This window comes from Palaemon carinicauda, chromosome 41 (assembly GCF_036898095.1).
Source record: "Palaemon carinicauda isolate YSFRI2023 chromosome 41, ASM3689809v2, whole genome shotgun sequence".
Lineage (NCBI taxonomy): Eukaryota > Metazoa > Arthropoda > Malacostraca > Decapoda > Palaemonidae > Palaemon > Palaemon carinicauda.
Genome location: NC_090765.1, coordinates 33,798,675 through 33,826,572, shown reverse-complemented (window position 1 = coordinate 33,826,572; position 27,898 = coordinate 33,798,675). Strand labels below are relative to the sequence as shown.

The following is a 27,898-nucleotide window of genomic DNA, read 5'->3' as shown; positions in this document are numbered from 1 at the left end:
ATATTTTTTTTTATGTAACTTTAAAGAAATATTTGTTCCGTCACTCTATACCTTCGCTGTTTATGGGATATTATTTTTGGCGATGTTGGAAGATGAGCCATAAGACTTTTAGTGAGGGATAACTACCTAAACCGCCAGTTAGTGGGTAGCCGGCTACCCCGTTCACTCACACACTGGGCTGAGCATCTACTTTGCTTTTGGGTCGGTGAAGACCGGACATTGCTGCTTTCCTGGTCCATTGCCTTTTTGACTTGCCATTGGGTGATAGCTTTGAATTATTCTTTTTGTGTGCCGTAACTGGAATACGAACCTACGCTATTCAATAGGGGTATTACTTTCAGTGAAGCTGAAATGACGAGCCATTAAAATTTAGTGAGGTTTAACTACCCATTCCGCTAGTTAGCGGGCGTAGGGGGTTAGCTCCCTCTCGCACACCGGTGATTCAAGTTACTTATCTTTTGGCTCGGATGGTAAACGGTTGTTGCCGTTTTTCATCCTCACCAAGTTATATTTTGGACTGCCATTAGTCCTTTTTGTTTATGCTTTCTCTTTAATAGTGTGTGTTTGTGTTGACTTGTGCGACCATGCGTACTTTCCCTGGACTTGAAGGCCAACCCTGCCGGACCTTCATGTTGGCCATGGGCATTGACCGCCACACCCTTTCTCCTACCTGCAGAGGTCAACGGTGTGATTGTGGTAATAAGTGTAATGAGAGTCGGGAGTGGTCTGCCTCCCAGTGGGAAAGATTTTGGCGAGGGCGGAAGAAGTCCAAGCGGGATATTTCTCTTTCGAAGGTTCCTTTGTGTGAAGGGAAAAAACACAACATCTCTTCTTTTGCCTCCCGACCTTCCTCCGAAGCTCCTGCTTGTTCGGCCTCTTCTGAGAGACCGTCGAGCAGTAGTGTAGACTTTGTAATTTTTGCCAACCCTTGTCCTTGAGAGATGGTGTTGCTTCCCCTAGTGAAGTGGCCCCACCTCTCCCCCCGGGTAAGGCCTTGTCTATGGTTCCTGTGTTACAGGTGTGGTCGTCCTTGCGGCTCCCGGGTGCGCCCTTCAAGGACTCCTTGCTGCAATTTATCCTCCGCAATGCGAGTGTGCAGCCGTCGTTGATTTCGGAGGTAGATCCACTAATTCTTGTCGATGTTGTTGTTTCAGAGGCGTCTTCTGTGGCGGCTGTCGACGCCCCTGACCCTCTAGAATCTGCTGTTGCTGACAACTACAGCGCTCTTCTGTGCCAAAATTCTCTCCAGCTCACCAGCATCCTCTGGCTCGTTGGCACTCCAGCTTACCAGTGCTCAGCTGCGCGCCATCGCTCTCATGCAAATTTACCGGAAACTGCACACCAGCATCCTCCTGCGTGGCGTCGTACTACGCGCTATTGCTCCCCTGTGGGCTCTCTGGCCCACCAGCGCTCCCCAATGCGCTAGCGCTCACTGTCCCACTTTCGCCATGGCCATAAGCAGGTTCTACAGGCTCCTAGGTTTTAAGAGACATCGAGTAGACAGCTCACCATCGCATCATTCCCCTATCCGCAAACGCATTACAGCGCGACCGCCGTGGAAAGGAGGAGGGGTCTCCACAGAAGGGTTCAGGGTCCCGAAGCTGCCTTCCTCGAAGGTGGATCCATCAACAGCAGAGACTCCTCTCAGGGAACTGTCGGTCCCTTTCCCTTCAGGGCCTTAAGGGGATCTGTCTGACAGTGCGTTAGTCAGTCAGCAGCCCTGGTTCAGGGTTATGGTCAGAGCAGTGGTGCAAGCCTTCAAGCCTGCTCTGTCTGCCAGCTCTTCAGAGCATTTTATAGCTACAGCAGACCTATTGTAAGGAACCACAGCTTCTCCCCTGAAGAGGAAGAAGGTCTCAGACGTGGCTACTTCCCCTAGGGTAAAGCGGGACTCCTGTTAGGCTATCAAGGTCTGCTTCTGCATCTTCCACCGGACACTCTCCTACCTCACCTCTGCCGAGGGAGTAATGCCAGGGAGGGGCTTCCTCTCGTCCACCTTCGGAGGAAGTTTCCACTCGCACGGAGAGTTCTCCACCACCGATGGAAGTCAGGAGGGACATGACAATCCAGCTTTCGATGCTTGAGCCCTACCTCCTTCCACGAAAGGAACCGAAGGACTCCAAGACTCTTCCTAAGTCCTCTTCAAGAACCTCTAAGCCTAGAGATGAAGCCTGTCACTCGAGGGATGTGCGCGACCCACCCGGAGAAGAGCTCTTGTGGTGGAAGAGGGAGACTTCGCTGCAAGTCCAAGTCCAACGTCGGAAGGAGAGCAGAAAGAGTTGGAACATGCATTCTGTCAGGTTTTGACTCTCCTCCGGGTTCTCATTGGGTTTACCAACCCAGAGATACCTTACGAGAGAGCAAAGACACAGTCTTATACCGTGTCTTTTGCACCTAGAAGCCCTCAGAGACCAGTGCAACCTTGCCTTGGTCTCAGGGCCTGAAGGGTGCCAGGGCTACGATCACCCTACAGCTCTCCGAGCTCTCCTCCTCCCAATGTTCCGGCTCTACCACCAAGCTTCTCCCACCTCCTGTCTGCAGCAGAGGAGGTATTCTGAGATCTTAGACGTGTCTTGTCCAACTCTTCTTCTCCCCGTGCAGGCCACTTTGTGGCTTGATGTTTGGTTAGGGACCTTGGAATTCCTGGTAAGAACTAAAGATTTCTCAAAGAAATGAACCATGAAAGCAATGGAGACTTTCCTGCTCTCAGGCACCCACTCGATCGAGTTTCTCACCCATCAGGTTTCAAACTTATGGGCAAATACCATTGGGAAACGTCGGGATGCGGTATCTGAGAGATTCCACCGGCAAGTCCCAAATGCCGAGATCACCAGGTTCAGGAATTTCTCTCTTGAGGGAGCCCATCTATTTCAGCCTAAGGACGTGGAACATGTTGCTAAGAGATGGACGAAGTCCATCTGGACTCCCTTCTCCATTGGGCTTTGAAATCCATGCCCTATAAACCACTAGCTATTCAGCACCCCAGCACACCTAAGACCATGACAAACAAAACAGCAGCGAAGACAACGGTGTTCAAGAAGCCCTTTCCTCCCAAGGACAGGAAAGGCCCAAAGTCCTCCAGGGAAGGAAAATATCCTAGAGGGAGCTGTCGGAAGCGGTAGGATAGGCACTTCCCCTGCTTGTCCACCAGTAAGGGGATGCTTACAAAGTTGCTTGGACAGGTGGAAGCAACTCGTGGTTGAACCCTGTACAATATCCATGATTTGTTTGTGGTATCGCATCCTGTTCAAAACATCTCTCCTTACCCTGACCAGGAATCCGATGTCAATAGACCCCTTTGTGATGGGGTAAGCAAAGGAGCCAACCCTCCGGGCAGAAGGCCAGACCCTGTTGAAGAAGGGCGTTCTCCAGGAATTCTTCGACGAGTCTCCAGGCTTCTTCAGTCGACTCTTTCTTGTGAAAAAGTCTTCTGAAGGCTGGAGACCAGTCATCAACCTCTCAGCTCCAGACAAGTTTGTGAAACAAACTCCATTCAGCATGGAGACATCAAACACGGTCAGACTAACAGTAATACTACAGGACTTCATATGTACACTGGACCTAAAGGATGCATACTTGTTCATTCTTGCCAAGATTCTTGGACATGATGTGTCCTACTATGCAAGTAGCATTTTTAGATTTATTTCAGAAGCAGGTCTTCTGAAGACTATTTAACTTTTATAATAACATTAATCTTTTATGGTTTTAATTGAATATTCTTTTATTTTTTTATATATATAAACTAAATGATATTGGCGTCAATGACCTTAGATGTCAGGATGCCTAAAAACTTTGAATCAATCAATCAATCCCTCCGTCTGCAAGGAAATACTGAAGATTCAGCCTAGACAACAGGAAATAACCAGTTGAGGATGCTGTGCTTCAGTCTTTCCACATCACCTCAAGTCTTCACTAGAGAGTTTGCCCTAGTGTCATCTTGGGGACACAGGATTGGCATTCCTCTCCTTCGTTATATGGACAACTGTCAAATCCTAACAGACTCTGTGTTAACCCTTCTTCAACATTGAGACAAAGGTCTGAGATTTTACCAAGATTTGGGGATCATGGTAAACATGAAGAAGTCCTCCCTGTTTCCTACACAGAGACTGGTATACCAAGGCATGATGATAGATACCAATCTCCACAAAGCCTTCCCAACAGACGAGAGAATATCGAGGCTGAGAAAGGTCGCAAGACCCTTTCTAAGACGATAAGAGCTTCCAGCCCAGACTTGGCTATGTCTCCTCGGTCATTTTTCATCGCTGGCCCCTCCAGTTCCTAACGGTTGCATCAGGATGAAATCCCTGCAGTGGCAGTTCAATTCCCTGTGGAATCAGGCTCTCGATTCCCCGGATGTCCGGATCCCCATGGGATCAGCAGAACAGACGGACCTTGAATGGTGGGTGTTAGACTAGATCTTCTCGTCTTCCCTCAGATTTGATGGTGTCCTCAGACGCTTCAAAAAAAAAAAAAAGGGTGGGGCGACATGCTGCACCACACAACCTCAGGCCTCTGGTCAGAGTCAGAAGAGCACCTGCACATAAATCTGTCAAAGATGAAGGCTGTTTTTCTGGCCCTTTAACAGTTCCTACAGTTCCTAGCGGGCCACTCAGTGGTGGTAATGAGCGACAACACCACAGTAGTGGCTGACATCAACAAACAAGGAGGTACTTTTTTGCAGCCCCTGTCCCATCTAGCAGTAGAGATACTGAGATGGCCGAGATTCTCTCGATACCACTATCGGCACGCTTCATTCCGGGCAAGAAGAATATGCTCGCCGACAACCTGAGCAGAGCTTCTCAGATAGTGAGTATCAAGTGATCTTTGGATCATCTACTAGCCAACAAAGTCCTAACTTTGTGGGGTTCTCTGATGGTGGATGTCTTCGCAACGGCTCTGAACTTCCTGTTCCTGTTATACTGCTCCCCAGTCCCGGACCCCAAGGCTCTCTGGCAAGAAGCTCTCCAACAACGGTGGGACAACATCAACGTTTACGCCTTTCCCCTGTTCTGTCTGATGAAGAGGGTACTCAACAAGGCCAGAACATCGGTCAACCTTTTAATGACCCTCATAGCTCCACTATGGCACCACGCAGAATGGTCTCCAGACGTTCTGCAACTCCTGACGGAATCTACACAAGACATCTCTCCACAACACGATCTACCCAAACAACCACATGCCAGCCTATTCCATGAAGCCATAGCTTTGCTACGAGTTCACACCTGGAGACTATCCAGCATATTCTCTCTCGAGAGGATTTCCGCAATAAGTTGCTAGCAGGATATCTGGATACCTGCGAAAGTCATCAGCAACAGTCTACCAGGCAAAGTGGAAAGTCTTCTGTGGTTTGTGTCTTGGAAGGGGTATCTCTCCTCTCGATGCCACCATCCCAGCAATAGTGAAGTTCTTTGTGTATTTGCATGAAGAAAATGCGCCTGTCTCAGTCTCAGCGGTAAGAGGCTATCGCTCAGCCTTAAGCCTCGCCTTTAGATTGAAGGGAATGGACATTTTTTCATCGCTAGAACTTAACTTACTCATACAGAGTTATCAACTTACCTGTCCTCGGTCTGAAGTGAGATCTCCCCCCATGGAATGTGGTTCGAGTTCTCAGGCCGTTCAAGAACCAATACTCTAGGCAACAGATTGCCACCTAATTTGGAAGACGGTGTTTCTGCTTGCTTTGGCTTCGGCCAAGCGATTTGGTGAACTTCATAGTCTCTCATTCGACATCGCTCATTCAAGGGGATGGGGAGAGGTAACATTCAGCTTCGTACCTGATTTTGTTGCTAAGACTCAGAACTTGGGAGTAGCATATCCTCGATTCGACTCCTCCCGGATTTCGAGTCTTGTTCTGTAACAGATGACCCTGATTATCTCTAACTCTTGGTGAGGAGTTTGAGGCTGTACCTTAAGAGAACAGCCGCAGGCTGTCCCTGTGTGCCTGCACTCTTCATCAGCTCAGGAAGGACTAAGAGGAGGGTCGCCAAGTATACCATCTCAACTTGGATTTGCAAGGCCATAGACCATGCTCTGAATCCAAACCCTCTTCCTTCACGTCGCCCCAGAGCTCATGATGTCAGGCTGGGATTCAAGAGGAAATTCTCAATAACAGGCTCTTCAGGCTGGGGTGTGGAAACATCAGAACACTTTCACAGCTCAATGGCTGCAAGAAGTGACCCACAGGAAGCTCGATACATTTTCTATCGGCCCTGTGGTGGCTACACAATGACTGGTATAAAACCTCAAGCTCCTTATTGGACAAGTATCAGAAGGTTGAGGACAGTATCTGGTTTTAGTCGGTGTGAATGGAGAGGTTTGACTGGCTCTTATTCTTTTCTTCATTGTCCTCTTTCCTGGGGAAAACAGCATCCTTGGTTCTCTGCATAAGATGACCTCAGCAGGTAAACCATGCTCCCTTGTGTACCTAGTATTAAGCTTACGCTGTTGTGTCCCTATACCCTGGCGAGTTGATATTGGGAAAGTCTTGGTTACAATAGTTTTTACTACAAAAGACTCTGAATAACTTTTACATGGACGGTCACACTTCTAAATATCTCAACATACAGCTTGCGTAGGGCAACTCCTGCCCTGAGTGTTGAGGATGATCTGCCTCCCAGTGGGAGTGCTTTGGACGTAGGCGCAAAAAGTCGAAGAGAGATTCTTTGTCTTCAGGGTCCTCCTCGAAGTCAAAGAAACTTTGGGCTTCTTCATTGCCCCCCCCCCCCCCTCCAATCTCTTCCCGAATCTCCTTGCTCGATCAGTCTCCTGGGGAACGGTCAAGCAGAAGCATAGACCATTTAACATCAGGTCAATTTTGGGGTTCGAGGGACAGAACTGTTTCCCCTGGAGAAGCGGTTCTGCCCTCCCCTCGGGGGGGTGGCTGCTCTTTTTCTGATATTTTACAGGTCTGGCCATCGTTGAGTATGGCAGGTCCCCTGTCAAACGAGGCGTTGTTGGAACTTCTCCATCTAGGTACTGAGAGGAAGTTGTCAATGTCCAAACCTTTCTGACTCCTTTTGTAGATAATGAACCACAATGTAGCGTGGTTCTCCTTTAAGTTTGAAGCTTTCTTATGTCACATGCTCCAAGGTTTCTTATGTCACAGGCTTTGAACTTTCTTATGTCACACACTTCAAGGTTCCTTGTGTCACTGTGTAGTGGTTTGCGGACTGTGGCCATACGTAGCACGCAGACTGCCTATTGTCCGAATGCCGACCACTCTTCAACATTTCCCTACACAAAGAGAAATGGTAGAATTCCCCGAAGGGGCGCTGAGGAGCATTAAGCCGTCATCAACGTGCCACATTGCTACTGGGGTCAACCACAGTGACCACCAGCGCTCCTACGTCCCCTGTTTGGCCAAACGGGAATGGTCTGGCCATCCCTGTAACTGGAGCAGAACCAGTGATTGGAGGTCTCCAGCCCCATCCAGGGTTCTCACCATTACTCCCACCTGTACCAGGCTTCTGGGAGTCTCCTGCTTGTGGTGGACCTTTTGCTTCCTCACCTGTTCCGGCAACTAACCCCTTTAGTCCGCCAGAGACTGCAGCCAGTGGACTAGGGGAGCAGTTCTTGGGTAACCCGGCCAAAGCCAGTAGGCCAGAAATGGCTCCAGTAGCTACAGCTGAGGCAGTTACCCTCTCTCCTCAGCAGCATTTAGTTCAACTCTCCAGGCCATCAGACGACAATGCTAAACATCAGTCTAGCCAGTGGTAGTGGCTCTCAACAGTTCCTGTACAGGTAGTGCCACTCTACAAGAAGGAGCAGAGGCACACTCAAGTGTACTCTTCGGGACAGCAGATGGCAGTGTCCCCGTCCAGGGCATCAGACGGCAGTGTCCCCCTCCAGGGCAGCAGACGGCAGTGTCCCCCTCCAGGGCATCAGACGGCAGTGTCTCCCTCCAGGGCAGCAGATGGCAGTGTCCCCCTCCAGGGCATCAGACGGCAGTGTCCCCCTCCAGAGCAGAAGACGGCAGTGTCCCTCTCCAGGGCAGCAGACGGCAGTATCCCCCTCCAGGGCAGCAGACGGCACTGTCCCTTTCCAGGGCAGCAGACGGCACTGTCCCTTTCCAGGGCAGCAGACGGCAGTGTCCTCCTCCAGGGCAGCAGACGGCAGTGTCCTCCTCCAGGGCAGCAGACGGCAACAAGCTTGGAACTTTCTTATGTCACAAGCTGGGAACTTTGTTTGAATACTTTGACCTTGACCAAAAAGGCTCTTTCTTGGTGTTAATTGCTAAGAAATTGTCATCATAAACCTAATGGGACTGTATTTTTAAATAGGACTTATATTTTATATATTTTTTTGGGTGTGTGGGTGCCCTAGAAAATTAAAACCAGGTACTTGTGTTTTTGTATTGATATAGGGGTGCCCAATCAGTGTGAGGTTTTTTTTCAAATAATTTTTCAGTCTTGTATTGTTTTTCAATTATTATTCCATGTCATAGGAATGAACTTTGGTTACTAAGTCATCTTCCCTTTGTTCAAGTATCCCCAGTACATGAGGACAGATGCCCACTTACAAAATGAGGAAGTCTTCAGGTGTACACCTCCTCCCTCTCTCTGATCTGGGCATTTTATCAAGGCAAGGGAAACCAGTCTTCTTTTCTTGGCCCTCATCGCTCCCTTCTGGCCTCGAAAGGACTGGTTCCCAGACCTTTTTGAGGTCCTAGTGAAGCCTCCTGTCAGATTGCTAGAGAGACCAGATCTACTCAAACAGCCTCACTTTCATTGTCTTCATCAGGGGCTCCACATGCTTGGAGCCTGTCAGGAGGGTCTCAAGGTAAGAAGGCTTTTCATCTAGTTAGCCTAAGCCATGTGATGCTCTACATGTCGAGTTTATCAAGTCAAATGGGCAGTTTTTTTTTTACGCTGGTGCCAGATGAAAGGTCATTCTTCTTCCAGAACCTCTCAGCCTAGAATTGCAGAATTCTTGGTCCATCTTCACAGGGATGGAGGGTATATGTAGGTCTTAAGAAGGCACTGGACAACACAAAGGCAACCAGAAAGAAAAAACTTATATTAGTAATGTTAATTAGCCATAACAGTAGAACCAAAGCAAAGGTAGAGGGAGTGATATGGAAGAGTTTATGGTAAATTTTCGTGTCTGTGTAAAATTACTATAAACGGATTTTGAGCGAGGCGAAAAATCTATTTTTGGGTGAGATAGCCATGTCGTCCTGATGGAAGGTTCCTTTAAGTAGCTTCCTAGGGAATATTTGACTACAGTGATATTCCCAGAGAATTTCCCATAAGGTCTCCAGAATTCTAACTCCTGGCGTGAATATCCTTAAAGTTTCCTTTAAGGATATCGCATAATATCAGGGGACGTATATCTTGATATGACACATAGCAATCTTCACCCCGAATAGCGTTTTCGCTTCGAGGGGGAAAGTGGCAAAAATAGAAGGGGAGCCGTTATCAAGGTACCCTTCCTCCGTGACTATTTGAGTATCTAGATGGCGCCATTGTCGCCGCTATGTTTATTCCTTGTAGCGTTGAGCAAGGTGCTGCAGATACAGTAGTTTCGGGAGGGATCCTGCCAAGGCCTTTTCCTAGAAGGGAGGGCGGTTCCATCCGGACGACATGGCTATCTCACCCAAAAATAGATTTTTCACTTCACTCAAAATCCGTTTTTTGGGATCAGACCATGTCCTCCTGATGGAAGGTTATCAGAGCATTAATGTATCTGTGGATTTCCAAATGTGCCTTAACCTCAATACAATATTTTCTTGGTCGCTCAGACCTTAGAGACATATGACGTTACCGTTATACGTCATTACTTCTAATCATGAACTATGTTAGTGCTTCCAGCCCCCTACAGGGAAGAGTCATACCAGACTCAGGAAAAGTCTCGAGGTTTGCATATCCCATATGAACAAACCTAGCAACAAAAGCATACAGGTTTCACTGTATACAAAACCTGCCGAAGTTTGTATTTTCAATACGAACAAAGGTTTACAAAAGCCAACATAGCATCCAAGACATACAGGCTTAGCTGTATGCAACAACAGACAAGTTTGTATCTGTGTAGGAACAAAGTATGCATAGGCAGAAAAAGGTTGTATACATGTAAGAACAAAGATATTTCAATTGTTCTCATGTCAATATGCAGAATATAAGCGGATAAATAGATAATGCTCACACAAATCTTTATTTATTTAAATTTGGGGCGAGATAAGATGCAAATACAGTACCAATCAATTATTTATTGGTAATTAATAAATAGTAATTCAACATACATTATATAGCATACAATTATTTATTGGTAATTAATAAATAGTAATTCAACATACATTATATAGTAACACTAAAAATGCTAGTGAATAACAAGAAACATAAAAATGGAGATGAGACCAGAAATACTTGTTACGCCTGAAAGGAAACAGTAGTTAATGCCACCAAACTGAAAATTTAATAAATTTTCTAACATGCGTTTCTGTGAATGACTGTCTTTTCACATTGTGTAAAGAACACATGGCACAAGTGATAACTCTATGTTTCTTCACCTTTAATAACTGGAACAGTCCATAGGGTGACACTCCACTTTACATGTTGCCCTATAAGGTGTCAACACGTACACCCTATACATGACAGTCCCAATCAATTCACTGTTCCTAGCAGCGCTAAGCAACAGGTTTTAGAACACTACCTGCTGCCACTCATACCTTTTCAACTCTTGCACTTGCTTCGCGTAGTGTTTAAAAAACACTCTGGATGACTTCCATCTAGTATACGAGTGAAGACGCTCGAAATCCATGTATTGGAAGAAGTTCAATGACGAAGCAATTTTTCTAGGATCGTGACCTGCGGGTGTACTGTCAAGATCCGCTCTGCGAATGAAGTAGGTGATCTTCGCCCTTAGCTGTTTTAGGGATAAGTTTGAGCCCGATGTTTCTCCTTTAAAATGCTGTCCTCCTCTGAAGTCTGAAGTTCTACGAAGATAGACCTTTAGACACTACTGGACACAGCGAGGCATCTTCCTTCAGAGGGCAGATTCTCCAGGGACCCCATCTTTTGGTAGGTAGCTCGTTCTTTCCGAGAAACGTTGGGTCAGGAAAGAGATTCAGTTCTCCCGCATCTGTGAACTGAATATGGCCCTCATCACGAGAAAGGGCCACTATTTCACTAACTCTGGCCCCCGAGGCTATAGCAAACAAGAATATAACTTTTTGAGTCAGATCTTTCAGAGAACTGTCCTCATTGTTCACTGTTGAGGCAAAGTGTAGGACCTTATTCAAGTACCATGATATGGGCTTCAGATGTGCTGCAGGCCTAAGCCTAGTACAGGCCTTAGGGATCTTGTTAAAGATTTCGATGGATAAGTCTACTTGGAAGGCGTAAAGCAAAGGTCTAGTCGAGGCTGATTTACACGTTATCATGTTGGCTGCTAAACCTTGTCCATGAAGGCAAATAAAGAAGGGTAAACAGAAGTCTGTTGAGATCTCTTTTGGTCTTTTTTCCTTGACAAAAGCAACCCATTTCTTCCAAGACGACTCATATTGCCTTCTGGTAGATTTAGACTTATATTCTTCTAAGAAGTCTATACTGTCTTTCGAGATCCCAAACCTTTTCTTAACTGCTAAGGAGAGAAAATCATGAGATGAAGGTTTTGGGTTTTCTGTGATGAAGCGAAGACAGTCAACTTCTGTACCTGTTGAGTCAGAACTGGGTCCGGGAGAGGGATCAGCCTCAGCTTCAGTTCCAATGCTAAAGGGAACCAATTGCTCGTCGGCCACTTGGGAGCCACTATGGCTGCAGTTCCCTGAAAGGATCTCAGCCTTTTGAGGACCTTCAACAGAAGGTTGGTTGGAGAGAACAGGTAAATCCCGGTCCATCTGTTCCAGTTGAGGGACATGGCATCCACCGCTTCTGCTAGAGGATCCTCGTATGGGGTCACATAACGAGGTAGCTTCTTGTTGTCGCTCATCGCGAAGAGGTCGATCTGCAGTTCTGGTACTTGACGTAAGATGAAGGAGAATGATCCTGCGACTAGGGACCATTCTGACTATCGCCGTGAGCCTGGATAGAGCGTCCGCCGTCACATTGCGGAACCCTTGAAGGTGAACTGTTGATAAGTGCCATCTCTTCTTTTCTGTCAATCGGAAGATGGCCAACATCACTTGGTTGATTTGGGGGTGATCTCGAACCTTGACGATTCAAACATCTCACTATCACCTTGCTGTCCAGAATCAGTCTTATGTGGACTGAATGGCGAGGGGACAATTTCTTCAGTGTGAGAAAGACTGCCATGGCCTCCAAAATGTTGATGTGGAAGGTCTTGAATAGAGGGGACCAAGTCCCTTGGACTTCCCGTTGGTGAGAGTGACCTCCCCATCCTTTCTTTGATGCGTCCGTGTGGATGATGACTGAAGGTAGAGGTGGTTGCACAGGCACCGACCTCTTCAGGTTCTTGGCCTTCGACCATGGCTTGAGAAGTGATCGTAGTTGAGTCGGTATCGGTCTTCTTAGATCTCTTCGAGCGTTTGGTGCGTATCTTCTCCAGACTCCTGATGCATCCTTTAACTGTGCTCTTAGCACCGGGTCTGTCACTGATGCAAACTGAAGGGAGCCCATCACTCTCTCCTGTTTGTGTAAGTTCCAATGTATTCCAAGCCATTGAAACTCCTGAGCTGGAGATAGTCGAGACTTTTTGACGTTGATCTTGAATCCTAGATGTTCCAGGAACTGGATCACTTTCTTGGGTGCTTGCATGCATTCTGTCTCGGATGCTGCCCAAACCAGCCAATCGTCCAGGTAGGCTACCACCTGGACACCTTCTAGGCGTAGTTGTTGAACGACTGCATCTGCAAGCTTTGTAAAGATTCTTGGGGCTAGGTTTAGTCCAAATGGCATGGCTGTAAAGACGTATTTCTTCTTCTGTAGCCTGAATCCTAGGTAAGAGGAGAGTTGGTGATTGATTAGGATATGCCAATAAGCATCTGCCATGTCTATGGAGACTGTGTACGCCCGTTTTGGCAGCAGGGTCCTTATGTGTTGAAGGGTCAACATCCTGAACTTGTAGTTTACTATGAACTTTTTGAGTGGCGACAAGTCCAGAATGACTCTGAGTTATTCTTGGGAACACAAAACAGCCTTCCTTGGAATTTGATGGACTTTGCCCTCCTTAACACCCGTTTGCTCAAGAGTTCTCGGGTATATTCTTCCAAGACGGGGATGGAGTGTTGAAAGAATTGAGGAAATGATGGTGGAGCTGTCTTCCAGCTCCAACCTAGTCCGTTCTTGATTAGGCTGTGGGCCCAGTTATCGAAGGTCCAGCGATCCCGAAATGAATGGAGTCTTCCTCCTACCGTAAGTATCTTCGGTTGACCGGAGGACTTGCCTTCTTGACTGCGCCCTCCCCTACCCACTCTTCCTCTTGAGGGGCGTCTAGAGGAACCTCTATTTGACCCTCACCCTTTAGTGCGAAAGGTAGTGGTCTTCCTCTCATAGGTGGGAGTAAAGGCTGGTGACTGGGTCGCCATCTGCTGGGGTACCATTTGGTAGGTGGGTTGGGGTTGTGCCACCATCTGGGGCACCGCGGTCATCGGAAGTTGTTGTTGTCTGGCGGGGCGACAGGGCAGCCTTAGCCTCCTTGTCTTCCTTTTCGGTTAGGGACCCTCATCCGGGGAAGACTTCCTCTTAGACGACATACCCCACTTTTGGAGAGGATTCCTGTTCTCCGTGGCCTCCTTGTCGACTATTTCCTTGACCACTTCGCTCGGGAAGAGGTCTTTACCCCAGATATTGGAAGATATTAACTTCCTGGGTTCGTGCCTCACTGCAGCTGAAGCGAACACGAACTCCCTACATGCCCTTCTGGCCCTAACAAAATCATATAGGTCCTTGACTAGCATTGCCAAGTATGACTTGGCCATGGCCATAAACATGTCTGGGGTTCTTTGGTCACTTGCCATTGCCTCCAAGGTAGTCTGGAGGGACAGAGATGCGGCAAGCCTTTCCTTTGTCTCTTGCTGTCTGCGCAAGAGAAAATCAGACAACTTAGGGAGGTTTTCACTGAACTGGCGTCCAGCAATATCCGCCTCCAACTTCCCAACTGAGAAGGTAAAATGTATTTCTTTCCAGTCCTTGTGGTCTGTAGGCAGAGGTAGGGATAAGGGTCTACACTTCTCGAGTGTAGGACAAGGTTTCCCAGCTTCTACTGGCTTCATCACTGCTTTAAACCCTTTTTCCACAAAGGGAAAGGCCAGTGTAGCTGGAGCAAGAAAGGAAGGGTGTCTCTTACTCAGGGCTGGCACTTTAGAGTTAGTGAAGCCCCTGTCTTTCAAACTGTTAGCCATTAAACCCTGAGCTTTTCCATAGTCAAGAACTATGACCTCTTTCTGCTCTGTCTCCTCTTTAGACACAGGTTCTGCCTTCAGATGGACGAAGCAGTCTGGATAAGACTCAAAGCTGGGCCAGAAGTCGACATCTTTGATGAGGACGGCTCCCAGCTTCTCTGAAATAAATATCTTCACGTTTGTGATCGGCACGTACTCTGCATGCCTCCCCGGGTTTATATCAGAACATGAAGGAAGACCCTTCACGTTGAGTCTCTTGTGAGACCCGCAGGACGCTGCGAGATGATGTATCTCCTTCCTCAGTGCTGCTTCCCTTTCTTCACTCTGCTTCTGAAATCTCTCCATCATTGACATGAGGGTAGACAGGGTCATGAGGGTAGACAGGCACCGATTCGACTTCATCCTCCTCAGTTTCAGGAGCCAAGGTAGACTCCTCTTCCTGCCCTTCCGCAAGAAGGTCCTTTTCAGTGTCTTTTGACACTTCTGACATCCTCTCATCTAGATGGATGTCCTTCATCACATCCGAGACATCCTTATCTACGGAAATCTGGACGCAAGTGATCTCAGGGTGAGGCTGTGGTATGACGGCATCAGCAGACGCCTTAGGGAACAGATAGGCCCGCATCCGCTCATTCGGAAGTAAGGCCCCGTGGCGTTCTTCTGGAAGCCACGGACCCATCTATGCAGCTTACTCCGTGCTGCATCCCTTGACTCCGTTGTCTTGGGGTCATCAAAGGCCTCAGTAACCAAGGCTTTGCATACATTACATACCTGGGGGTCCCAATACTTGAGTGTTCCCTTGGTGATGGAACAGAGGGAGTGGACCCTGCACTCCTCGTGGCCACAGAAGTCCTTGCTCTTGACGTTGCATAAGACTCGGCGGCACTTAGGGTGGTCCTCCTGTAAAGAGAGGAAAACAAGATGAGTATATGGTAGTTCATCTCACTTGATAAACTATATAAATATTATCAATAATATTTTTGCATTTTATTGCTTATAGTTTAGGATAGGCAAGCTAGAAATGAATTAGGAAAGACACATACATGTGTTTCCTGTCCAGCCAATTGCTGTGACCTCTCTCAAAATTAAAGCCTAGGGTTATCCTATTCAGGAGGCCCATTGGAAGACTTCTGCCCTGTAAGGATAGATAAGTGTAACTTAACACTGACTTCCCAAAAGTTTAATAATGAGGGTCATTTGTAACTGATCATCTATCAGTGTAAGGAAAGAAATTTCCTTTCCTTATATAGTATGGTCTCAACAATAGACTGCACATGGACACACAGAGTATGTTGGAAATTTAACTACTGTATACTTTATACCATAGTTTTCTGTTTGCAGTATGATCTATACTGCAAATATACTGGCTACTGTATAGTCATATAGTGTAGTTCTAGCCGGCATGTTGCATGCAAGGCTAGCACCTGGGGCACAGTTCAGCCGGCGCATTGCCGGCTGGGATGGTTGCCGACGGATTGCCGGCTGTCGGCACACTAGTCCAACCGCCGTCTTGTCGGTCAGGGTAGTGGCGGCGGCTTGTTGGCTTCCGGAGCACAAGTCCAGCCAACATCTTGCCGGCTAGGGTAGTGGCCGGCAGCTGCCGGTTAGGTTAGTACCTGGCGGCACTAGCCAATAGAGAGAGAGAAAGCAAGGAGTGAAGGATGATGTAAGAGCTCTGTCTTACTGCCTTCCTCCAGAATGAGGGTTCAAATGGAAGGGGAGAATATATTGTTCAGGCTTCCACCCATCCACAACCATTGCCGGTCTCTGCCGGCCATAGGTTTGTGAATGGCAGTCCAAGGGAGGACTGAAGAACACTCTACAGTAAAGGGATCCTCTGCCGGCAGCCGGCACAGCTCTCCCGAAGCTTTGCGTCCATAAGGGAAAGCTGAGTGACTAGGCCACTACAAGCAGAAGCCCAAGCCGGTCCTTCAACCTGCCGGCAAGCGGTGAAATATTGGGACGACGACTGAAGGGTTGCAATGGCTAGGCCATCACTAAAGGACAGAGGGGGGAGGGAAAAGGGTTCTCTATGAGGTGTGGAAGGAGCCGGCAGGGTTGCCGGTCCTACCACACCCTAAAGAAACTCTGTTTCAGTATTGGCGCCATCCTCGGCAGTAGGAGAGTATCTATTCTCCAGCCTAGGGTCTGCCAATACAGTTAAGGGGCCGGCAGCAATCTTGCCGCCACCCGTAAACAAGAGAGAAACAGAGTTCCACTGCAGGCGGCATCTTAGACAACAGAAGAATGTCTATTCTTCAGCCTAGGGTCTACAAGCACTGGACTAGTCTACTAGACCACAGGGAGAAGGTGGCAATATCACATAACCCTTTCAGGTGTGGTCTAGGGAGGTCTAGTCTCCTATGCCGGCAGCGAAATCCGACAGGGGAATGACTATTCCCCCTGCCGGCCAGCTGCCAGCACAAGACTATCTACTCTGAGATTCTGACCGAAACCCAAAACCTGCCATCTGCGGCTAAGGGAAGGGACTGAAAAACCCTAGCCCAGTCCTGCCTGAATGACAACTCGAGCCACGACCGACTAGGGTTGTCGCCTAAGGCTACACTCAGAGGGAAGGAAGGATTACCCTTAGGTCTCCACTGGAGACGAGTATTGCTTTATATAATAATTCTAGGAGATATCTATCTCTGCCTGAATAGATAAAACGATACACGAGGGTAACCGAGGAACACGTATGAAAGTATACTAAAGCCGCTAGGCTAGTAGCCCAGTGGCAGCGAGAATCGACTTCCTAAATCACCGAAACTCTCTCGTATACTAACTTAGAAAAGGAAATCTTATATGCAATGAATATATCTCACATGTATTAATTGTCTAAATAGCTTCATTTAAAATTAATAACACTAGGAATGTCAATTATATCATGCATGAAAGTAAACTGAAACACCTAGGCTAGGAAGCCTAGCGTAAGCAAGGTTCGGTTACCTAAATCGCCGAAGCTATTACAAATACTATCAGCATAATATAATTAACTCCTAGCAATGAAGACTAAATAGCCATCTTTATTTATGCTATTTATACCGGGAAAGTCGTTTTGGCTAACTAAATAACAGCGCCCATGACGCCTCCGGTTCAGGCAACAGCTCTTCCACTAAGTTAACTTGAATTGACTTAATTTCACTGTGAGGCAAGAGCTAAAAATTTATACAATGCAAAGGTCAAATACTCAACTTTCCAGAGGCACTAGAGGCTGGGGATTGCATGATAAATCCAAAATAATCCTAAGTAACGAGAGAGCAACCGGGAAAATCACCGAGCGAGATCGCTACAGATAGAGGAATGAACATGGTGTCGACGATGGCGCCATCTAGATACTCGAATAGTAACGAAGGAAGGGTACCTTGATAACGGCTCCCCTTCTATTTTTGCCACTTTCCCCCTTAAAGCGAAAACGCTATTCGGGGTGAAGATTGCTATGTGTCATATCAAGATATACATCCCCTGATATTATGCGATATCCTTAAAGGAAACTTTAAGGATATTTGCGCCATGAGTTAGAATTATGGAGACCTTAAGGTAAATTCTCTGGGAATATCACTGTAGTCAAATATACCCTAGAAAGCTACTTAAAGTAACCTTCCATCAGGACGACATGGCCTGAGCCCTAAAAAGCCTTTTGCTGTTCATAATTCTGGCTCAGAGGTGCATAGCATTATTAGCAAGACAATTTTGATGGTGACTGGAGAGGAAGTACAGTAAAGGAAATAAGACATTGGATGAAATGTCTTTGTCTTTTTGAAGAGCAAGGGGAAAACTATTTAAAGAATAAAACCAATAATGTCACAGGAGATGCTGTGGATTATAAAATCTACAGAGGATATGAGTTTTTTAGATGCCTGAAATGTGTAACAAGAACAGATAGAACACATATCAAAGTCTGTGGTTTGTATGTTTAGGAAAAATACAAATTACATAACTTTTATTTTAGTTTTAGAAAACTCCATTATTTTTATTGAGTTTTGCTCTTCTCCAACTGATTGTAGTTTTCTATTATTGCAGACTTTTCATCTCAAAGGAAGGAATGATCCACTTCTTGCTGCTAAATCTTGTAAGCAACTGAAGGTATATGCAAGAGACGTAAGACTGGAAAAGAAAGGGTCATGTTGGAAGTTTTTGTTGTACAGTATGATGTCTGAGAATAGGAAGTTTAGTCTTAATTTCCTCTTTGAAGTCTATTGAAAATAATATTAAGGGGTTTGTCATCTTTTGATTGGGAGAGGATGATGAATTCTGAACCACCTTTTGAATTTTCAATGAAAAGTGAAATTGAAGATCTCTTTTCACCTGCAATCGATCCAGAAAATAATTATACGTCAGGCAGTGTTGCTTTCTTTAATGATGGCGCTCTTTTCTTAGATCCAGAAATGGAAGTCAAAGTAGAGCCAGAAATATTTGATTCTAGCGAAAGCGACTTGAAAAATTCCTATGAGTACAATGCATCAGTGAGTGAAAACGGTTCAGGAAATTGGAAAAGGGATGTCGATAATGAGGAAAGTGTAGACACTTACTTAAGGACAGTCAAGGAAGAGGATAAAGGAAAAGAAAAGGGAACACTTTCATGTTTAATCAGTGGAAGAGAATTATTACAGAAAGATGTTTCGAATCAAGAGGTGAATCAAATAAATGAGAAGCAGATAAAAAAAGGTATCTCTGGTAATGTTAACTCTAATGCTCTAGCTAGAAAGCGATGCACATGCAGTGAATGTGGGAAAACGTTTTTTAATAAATTATCTCTTTCAGTGCATCTAAGAATTCACACAGAAGAGAAGCCATACAAGTGCGATGTCTGTAGCAAAACATTTACTAGAAAATCAAATCTCGCTGAACATTTAGGAATTCACACGGGAGAAAACCCATACAAGTGCGATGTCTGTAGCAAAACATTTACTAGAAAATCAAATCTCGCTGAACATTTAAGAATTCATACGGGAGAGAAGCCATACAAGTGCGATGTCTGTAGCAAAACATTTATTAGAAAATCAAATCTCACTGACCATATAAGAATTCACACGAGAGAGAAGCCATACAAATGCAATGTCTGTAGCAAAACATTTACTAGAAAACCATATCTCACTGTACATTTAAGACTTCACACGGGAGAGAAGCCATACAAGTGCAATGTCTGTAGCAAAACGTTTATTACAAAATTAAATCTCACTATACATTTAAGACTTCACACGGGAGAGAAGCCATACAAATGTAATGTTTGTAGCAAAACATTTATTACAAAATTAAATCTCACTATACATTTAAGACTTCACACGGGAGAGAAGCCATACAAGTGCAATGTCTGTAGCAAATCATATATTACAAAATCACATCTCACTGACCATTTAAGAATTCACATGGGAGAGAAGCCATACAAATGTAATGTCTGTAGCAAAACATTTATTAGAAAATCAACTCTCACTGAACATTTAAGAATTCACATGGGAGAGAAGCCATACAAATGCAATGTCTGTAGCAAAACATTTAATACGAAATCAACTCTCACTGTACATTTAAGACTTCACACGGGAGAGAAGCCATACAAATGCAATGTCTGTAGCAAAACATTTACCCAGAAACAAAGTCTCACTATACATTTAAGAATTCACATGGGAGAGAAGCCATACAAATGCAATGTCTGTAGCAAAACATTTAATACAAAATCAAATATCACTAAACATTTAAGAATTCACACGGGAGAGAAGCCATACAATTGCGATGTTTGTGGCAAAACATTTAATACAAAATCAAATATCACTAAACATTTAAGAATTCACACGGGAGAGAAGCCATACAAGTGTGATGTCTGTAGCGAATTCTTTACTTCGAAAATCTATCTCACTAAACATAAGAAATCACATGAGAGATCTATTCCAGTGTCATGAATGTGGCTAAACATATAATTTAAAACAGAGACTCGATAAACGTTTAAGAACTCACATGGAAGAAAAACCATTCATGTGCACGGACTGTGGTGAAGCATTTTGCTCTGAAGGTTTCCTCAAGAATCATCATAGAAGGAGGTGCTATAAAATCTGAAATTGGGATCTGGAATGAAGAAAAAACAGCAAACATTATAGATATGAGAGGTCTTACCCCGTCGCACTATTGCCCAGGGTGTTAGCTCTCAGAGTCGACGAGGTGACATGGGGCCTCCAAACAGCTTATGCAAAGCACAGAGTAGCCCCCCAGGTCAGGCACTAGCCAGTTAGTTTTTTGGACTTACACCCACCTAACGGTGAGTCTCCACTGTAAATATCGTAAGGGTTTGTATGTAGTGCAGTAATAGACGACAAATTTGGAAAAAATTTGCATTTTCCCTATGTATACAATCCTAGAGCTCTTAACACATACTGGTCCCACTATCACCTTCCCCCAGGAAGTTTTGCCACAATTGCACAGTGACTTTCAGTTACAAGTGGTGGTGTGAGCAGAGTGGTTGGTCCAACTCTTGCTCTCCCTTCGCTGAGTAGCTAAAAGTTTCACAGCTAGTTCCAGCTGTTGCCAAAATGCATCTCTGCTGTAAAGAGCTCCAGGTTTGTATAGTTGGGAAAAATACAAATTATTTGCAAATTTGTCATATCAGCATAATTATTACTATTAGAAGCCAAGGTGCAAAAGCAAATTGCCACTAGCACAAGGGACCAAATAGTTGACAGTCTGGTGCAGTGAAGAAATAGGAATGTAAAGAATAACCTATATGAGAGAAAAATGAGATTATTTTAAGATAGATAACAATGTTTAATAAATAAGCATTATAGAAACCAGGAAATGAAACATTGTCAACAGAAAAAACATTTGTACTAAGTTTGAACTTGGAAATATCCCCTGATTTAGTTTCAGCTCCAGTAGTTGATTGGCTTGGTCACAGCCTAAATAAAGCTTAGAGAATGATTTACAGCATTAAGCCTTTTGAAACAATGTTGGTGACGTTGTCTCTTTTTGAAAGTAATACTGGACGATTCTATCTGCTTATTGTACTGTAGTGAAGTTATGAATGTTAGCAGTAAGGAAGAATCAAAATCCAGTCTATTTGTATTGGAATATGAAGCGATGCAATTATTTAGAAGTACTATTGTATGGAGATATCTTTTTGTTTGTTTGTTGAATATAAGTATAGTAATAAGGTAGAGAAGTATCATTATTTTTTAAGGATTTTGTGATTTTCTTGATGTAATCTCTTTTATGGTCTTGGTGATTAGTTTAGGTTATATAAGTTTCATTGGATTGTCCTTGAGAGGAGAATCTTGATTAAAATATCTAAATATTCGATTTCACTCTCATTTCCACAATTGCTCTTCTCAAACATTTCAATCTGCATTGGTCCCTCTGGAGAAAGAGTTTCTCGTCAAATCAATTTACAGCATTCTTAGTACAGTACTGTATTCAGGTTTCACAAGAATAAAGTTAAGATTTAAAGATATTTTGCTGAATATTATTCCAAGTCCCAGGGCTGGGTAATGTCCATAACCCAATTTATTTAAGGATAAATTCTACAGGTTTCAGTATTAATGTGAGTTTACTAAATTGAATATCTGATGTTATTAAGTTTACGGTATATTGATTGTATTAAAGAGCGGTAATCATGTCCAGAGGCTGTCATGGTTTGTTTTTGGAAACTCAATTTGTTTGGGCTCATAGCTCACCCTATTGTTAACTCTATTACTAAGTGCAATCATTTGGGTTTAATTTCGGGTCAAGTTTGTTTGTTCCGTAACAGAAATACAAACCACGTTATTTACATGGGATAATTACTTCGGCGTAGCTGAATGACGAGCCATAAAAGTTTTAACGAGGGTTTACTACCCCGCCAGGGAGGGGTAGCTAGCTACCCCCCCCCCCCTCACACACCGGTGAAAGGGTCACTTTACTTTTGGCTCGAGAAGAGAATAGACCTGTCTGTGCTCTCCCTTGCTTTGACTGCCTTAACTAATCTGTCTTTTTGCTTTTTCTCTTTCGCAGTGTGATTGAAGTTGGCCTCTATTGATAATGCGTACTTGCCCTGGACTTCCCGGCCGCCCTTGTGGGACCTTTATGTCGGCGGTCGACACTGATCCCCACACCTTGTGTCCTCACTGTAGGGGCCTACGGTGTGATAGTGCCCTTTCCTCCTCCGAAGCTCCCCCTCGAGCGGTCTCATCCGAGAGGCCGGCGAGTGGTAGCGTAGACCGCTGTGCTGTTGACCGATCCCGGGGTGCGGGAGAGGTAGTTGCCTCCCATAACGAGGCAGCTGCCCCTCCTCCCCCGGAGGAGGATTTTATGTCTAGTAATGATTTGTTGCAGCTTTGGGCTTCCTTAGGGCTGCAGGGTTTGCCCTCCAAGGAGGCCCTGTTTGACATGATCAAACTGGGTGCGGCCGTCAAACAATTGCTAACTTCAGCGGAGATAGATCCTCTGTCTGTGCTTGACGTTGTGGTGACGGAGACATCCCGTGGGTCTAGCCAAACACCCGCTCCTGTGGCTGAGGTAGCTGAAGGCTTAGATTCTCCCTTCGAACATCCTTCGAGGGAGGATCTAAGTCCCACGGTCTCTCCTGCCGGTGATTCTCCCTCTCGGGGGGGTTCACTAACAGAGACTCCTCTTCAGAGGCCCATCGATGGTCAGCTTGCTGATCCCACAGCCCCTCGTGGGCGTATAAGGCGGAAGACTCGCCCTCCCCTTTGCCGTAGAGGCCTTCCTTCCCCTTTCAAGGGGGTTAAGAGGAGCCTCTTTGGCTCGTCGTCACCACAGTCCTCTGCGGAGGAGACGACTCGCCGTTCACCAGTCCTGCCAGCTACCAACCTAGACCTCTCCAGGGTTCGTTCGCGATCGCCTTCGGATGATGGTCGTCCTTCGGGACATTGTGACCAGTCTCCCAGACCATCCACGTCTAAAGTTCCTGATGCACGTGACGCGCCACCTGATACTGCCACTGCGCAGTCTCCAGGCCCTTCGAGGCTGAAGGGTCTTGAGCGCAAAACCATGCCTCTTGACCTCAAGCGCCAGGTTCCTCCTGTGCGCTCTCCCGTTGCTGTCGCTGCTGTGCCTGCCGCTATTCCTGACTTAGCGCCACGGTGCTCACCCTTACGCATTCGCGCCACCGTTCCTGCCAAGCGCCAGGGTCCCCCTGCGGGCCCACACCCTTCGGCGCCCAGGCGCCCTCCAGCAGTTTCTGATATAGCGCGCCAGCGCTCACCTGCGCATACACGCCCACCAGCAGGTCCTGACACGGTGCTCCAGCGCTCACCTGCGCGTACGTGTCCACCGGTGCATCAGCGGCCACCTGCGCTAACACGCCCACCAGCAGTTCCTGATACGGCGCTCCAGCACTCACCTGCGCATACGCGCCCACCGGTGCCCCAGCGGCCACCTGCGCTCACGCGCCCACCGGCACCCCGGTGTCCACCAGTTCCTGCTTCGTTGCACACAATTCAGGAGGCCCCTCTGCTGGCGCACAGGCGCCCACAGGCCCCTCCGGACTAGTCGCGCCCGTCTGGGTAGACGCGCGATAAGCGCCCATGCGCGGTTCCAGCTCCAGCGCTCACCAAAGCGCCAACACGCTTCAACATCTCAGCGCGTCGCCCAGGAGGCTCCCAAGTTAGCGCACGGGTACTCACGGCCGCCTCTGGGCTCTCCCTCCAGACCGCACGAGGTTGCATATGATGCAACCGCGCACGACGCTCCGGTTACGCGCCCTGTTCCTGCTACACGCCCCGTTCCTGTCTTCAAGGAGCCCAAGGTAACCCTTCAGCGCACACCTGAGCGCCCTCATCCAACCGCGTGGTCGCCGCAGCAACGCACTCCAGTGCGACCGCATCCTGATGCGCGCCATGCGCGCCCACGATCGCCGGCGCGCCCACAGGCGAGCATGCCGGTCCTATCAGATCAGCGCCAACCTCTGCTCCAACGCGCCATCCTGGTCACTCGCGATCCTGTTTCAGTGCTCACGCGCCATCGTCTGGTTCTTCCGCGCATGCGCTCAGGCGCCCCCGTTATCTCGCGCCCTTCGGGGCCTCATCAGGTCACTGCGCGCCCGCGCGTTCGGCCGCCTCCCGTGCTGGCTCCTGCACACCACATGCCCACGCCATCGCCTACGCGCTCTCGCGACCATGTGCCCGCTCCAGCTGCTGTGCGCTCACGCGCCCGCTCTATCACAAGCGCGCCATCGCTTCTGTTTCCTCGCCTGCGCGCCATCGCGCCCGCCCCCGCCCACGCGGATACGCGCGCGCGAGATTCCTGAATCGCGCCAGCCATTCACACGCGACCCTGACCAGGGCCCGACACACGAGCCCCAGCGCGAGCACCGCCAGGCGGACAGTTCTTCGTCTCGTTCCCCTTCCCGCAAGCGCAGACCAGCGTTCTCGCCGGAAGAGGGGCGTTTCCCTGACAGGTCTAGGGACTTTTCTCTTTCAGCCCCACAGGCGAACCCTCGTTTCTCGACTCCTCCTAGGGATCCCTCGATCCCCTTGCCTCCAGAGGGGGTGTCTGACAGCGCGACCGTCAGGCAGCAGCCCTGGTTTGGCACCCTAGTCAGAGCCCTTGTGCAGGCTATCAAGCCCGCCCTCTCTGACTCGGGCCACAAACCAGCGGCAGCTTCCTCCCCCCTGAAGAGGAAGAGAGGAGTCTCTCCCGTGGAATCTCCTCCGAGGCTTATTCTGTCTCCTCGCAGATCCTTGCGCAAGGCTCCTTCTCCCCCCCAGACCTTCTCTCCCTCCCCTGCGTAGGAGGATTACCCCTCCTCAGGAGAGTCGGATGAGCTGGATCATTCCCCCATCGCACCAATCGGGGAAGCTCCGTCTCTCCCTGAGAGGTCGTCTTGTCCAGAGGTGGAGAAGAGCCTGCCCCCTTCGCTTCTCGAGTCCTGTATCCCGCCTAGGAGGGAGCCTAAGGACTGGAAGACGATTCCCAAATCTTCAGCGAGGATCAGACAGGAACCGTCTAGAGCCGTCGAGGATGTCCACGTGTCCTCCCAGGAAGAGCCACTGGGGACGGGAGACTTCGCTGCCAGTCCTTCGGGAGGAGAGCACCAGAAGTCAGAACATGCTTTCTGGCAAGTCCTGACCCACTTGAGGAACCTCAATGGGATCCCGGACCCTGAGGTCCCACCTCGCGAAGGCAAGGACACGGTCCTGGACCCCGTCTATGGCACCCAGAAACCCTTTAGGGCCAGTGCAGCTTTGCCCTGATCCCAGGGGATGAAGAGTGCCAGGGACAAGGTCGAGGGCCAGCTCTCTGAGCTTGCCTCCTCCAACAGATCGAGTGCCGGTAACAAGCTCCTCCCTCCTCCTCGAGTCCATCAGAGGAGGTACTTCGAGACCCTCGAGGAGTCTTGTCTGAGTCTTCCCTTACACCATGCCATGGAAGAACTCACAGGGGGAGTCCCTCTTGAGAGACTTTCCAACCGGCACGTGTCCTCAGCCACTGAGATCCTGAGCCAGGAGAAGGTCACCAAGTGTGCCATGCAGGCAACTTCGTGGCTCAACATCTGGCTAGGGTCTCTGGGCATTCTGGTGCAGTCCGAGGACCTCTCCAAAGAAAGCATCAGGAAAGTGTTGGAGACTTTCCTACTCTCGGGCACACGAACCATTGAGTTTGTGGCCCACCAAGTCTCGAGCTTGTGGGCCAACACTATCCTCAAGCGTCTGGACGTTGTGGCCGAGAGGTTCCATCATAAGGTCCCCAGTGCAGAGGCTAGCACGCTCAGACACTTCCGTCCTCGGTAAGAGCCTGTTTGAGCCTAAGGACATGGAGCTTGCCGCCGAGAGGTGGAGGAAATCCAACCAGGATTCCCTCATCCACAGGGCCCTGACATCAAGGTCCTACAAACCTCCAGCGGTTCAGCAGCCCCGTCCAGCTAAGGACACAAAGAAGACGACCACAGCGAAGCCCAAGGTGTCTAAGCCCTTTCCTGCCAAGAGCAGAAGGAGCAAGAAGTCCTCCAGGGGAGGCAAAAACCCTAGAGGTACCAGCCGAGGCCGGAAACGCTAGGGTTGGCAATCCCCCTGCATGTCCACCAGTGGGGGGATGCCTACAGAGTTGCGCGACAAGGTGGCAGCAACTCGGGGCGGATGCCTGGACGATCTCCGCGATCAATCTAGGTTATCGCGTCCCGTTCACAGCCTCTCTACCTCCCCTGACAGCGAATCCAGTGTCATTAAGCTCTTTTGCTATGGGATTGGCAAAAGGGCAAGCCCTCCGGGCAGAAGTCCAGACCATGTTGAAGAAAGACGCGCTCCAGGAGTTTGTAGACTGGTCCCCAGGCTTCTACAGTCGACTCTTTCTTGTGAGAAAGGCGTCTTGAGGCTGGAGACCAGTCATCGACCTCTCGACCCTGAACGGGTTTGTCAAGCAGACTCCGTTCAGCATGGAGACGGCAGACACGGTCAGACTTGTGGTGAGACCACTCGACTTCATGTGTACAGTACACTGGACCTGAAGGAAGCGTACTTCCAGATCCCAATCCATCCATCTTCAAGGAAGTACCTAAGATTTTGCCTAGACAATAAGATCTACCAGTTCAAGGTGCTGTGTTTCGGTCTCTCCACAGCCCCTCAGGTGTTCACCAGAGTATTCACCAGCATCTCTTCGTGGGCCAACAGGATCGGCATCCGTCTCCTCCGTTATCTGGACGACTGGCTGGTCCTAGCGGACTCGGAGGCAACCCTTCTTCGCCACCGAGACAAACTCCTCAAAGTTTGCCAGTATCTAGGGATCGTGGTAAATCTCGAGAAGTCCTCCCTGCAGCCCTCTCAGAAACTGGTATATCTAGGCATGGTTATAGACACCAATCATCCTCAAAGCCTTCCCATCAGATGAAAGTATAGCAAGGCTGAGGAAGGTCGCGAGACCTTTTCTCATTCGAGAAGAACTCCAAGCCCAATCGTGGCTTCGTCTCCTCGGCCACCTCTCCTCCCTGACCCGTCTCGTTCCCAACAGTCGCCTCAGGATGAGATCCCTCCAGTGGCGACTCAAGTCCCGGTGGAGTCAAGGCCACGATTTCCCGGACGCCATGATCCCTATGGGACCTGCGGAACGGGCGGACCTCCAATGGTGGGTGGCAGACGAGAACCTTCGAAAGGGAGTGGATCTTCTCGTCCCTTCCCCGGATTTGATGCTGTTCTCGGACGCATCAAACAAAGGGTGGGGGACCCATGTTCTGAGCCACAGGACCTCAGGCCTGTGGTTAGAATCAGAAAAGTACCTGCACATAAACCTGCTAGAAATGAAGGCCATGTTCCTGGCACTTCAGAAGTTCCACCAAGTCCTGGCGGGCCACTCTGTGGTGGTGATGAGCGACAACACCACAGTGGTGGCTTATATCAACAAACAGGGAGGTACCTTTTCGGAACAGCTATCCCATCTCGCAGTAGAAATCCTGAGATGGTCCGAAGCCCACTCAATCTCACTAGTGGCTCGCTTCATTCCAGGCAAAAGGAATGTGCTCGCCAACAGTCTGAGCAGAGCGACGCAGATAGTGAGTACCGAGTGGTCTTTGGATCCTCAGATAGCCAACAAAGTCCTGACTTTGTGGGGTTCCCCGACAGTGGATCTGTTCGCTACGGCGCTGAACACCAAGCTCCCGCTGTACTGCTCCCCAGTCCCGGACCCCAAGGC

At 48.0% G+C, this 27,898-nt stretch overlaps 1 protein-coding gene across 1 annotated transcript in view; it reads left to right on the top strand.

Annotated features, from left to right (window-relative positions):
- LOC137632394 (zinc finger protein 721-like) overlaps window positions 1-21,659 on the top strand; it is a 66,836-nt gene extending 45,177 nt beyond the window's left edge. Inside the window, exon 5 of the mRNA XM_068364329.1 lies at window positions 18,489-21,659. Coding sequence (XP_068220430.1) covers window positions 18,489-20,190 — 1,702 coding nt within the window. The 3' untranslated portion in view covers window positions 20,191-21,659. The remainder of the gene's footprint in view (window positions 1-18,488) is intronic.
- Window positions 21,660-27,898: the final 6,239 nt, after the last annotated feature.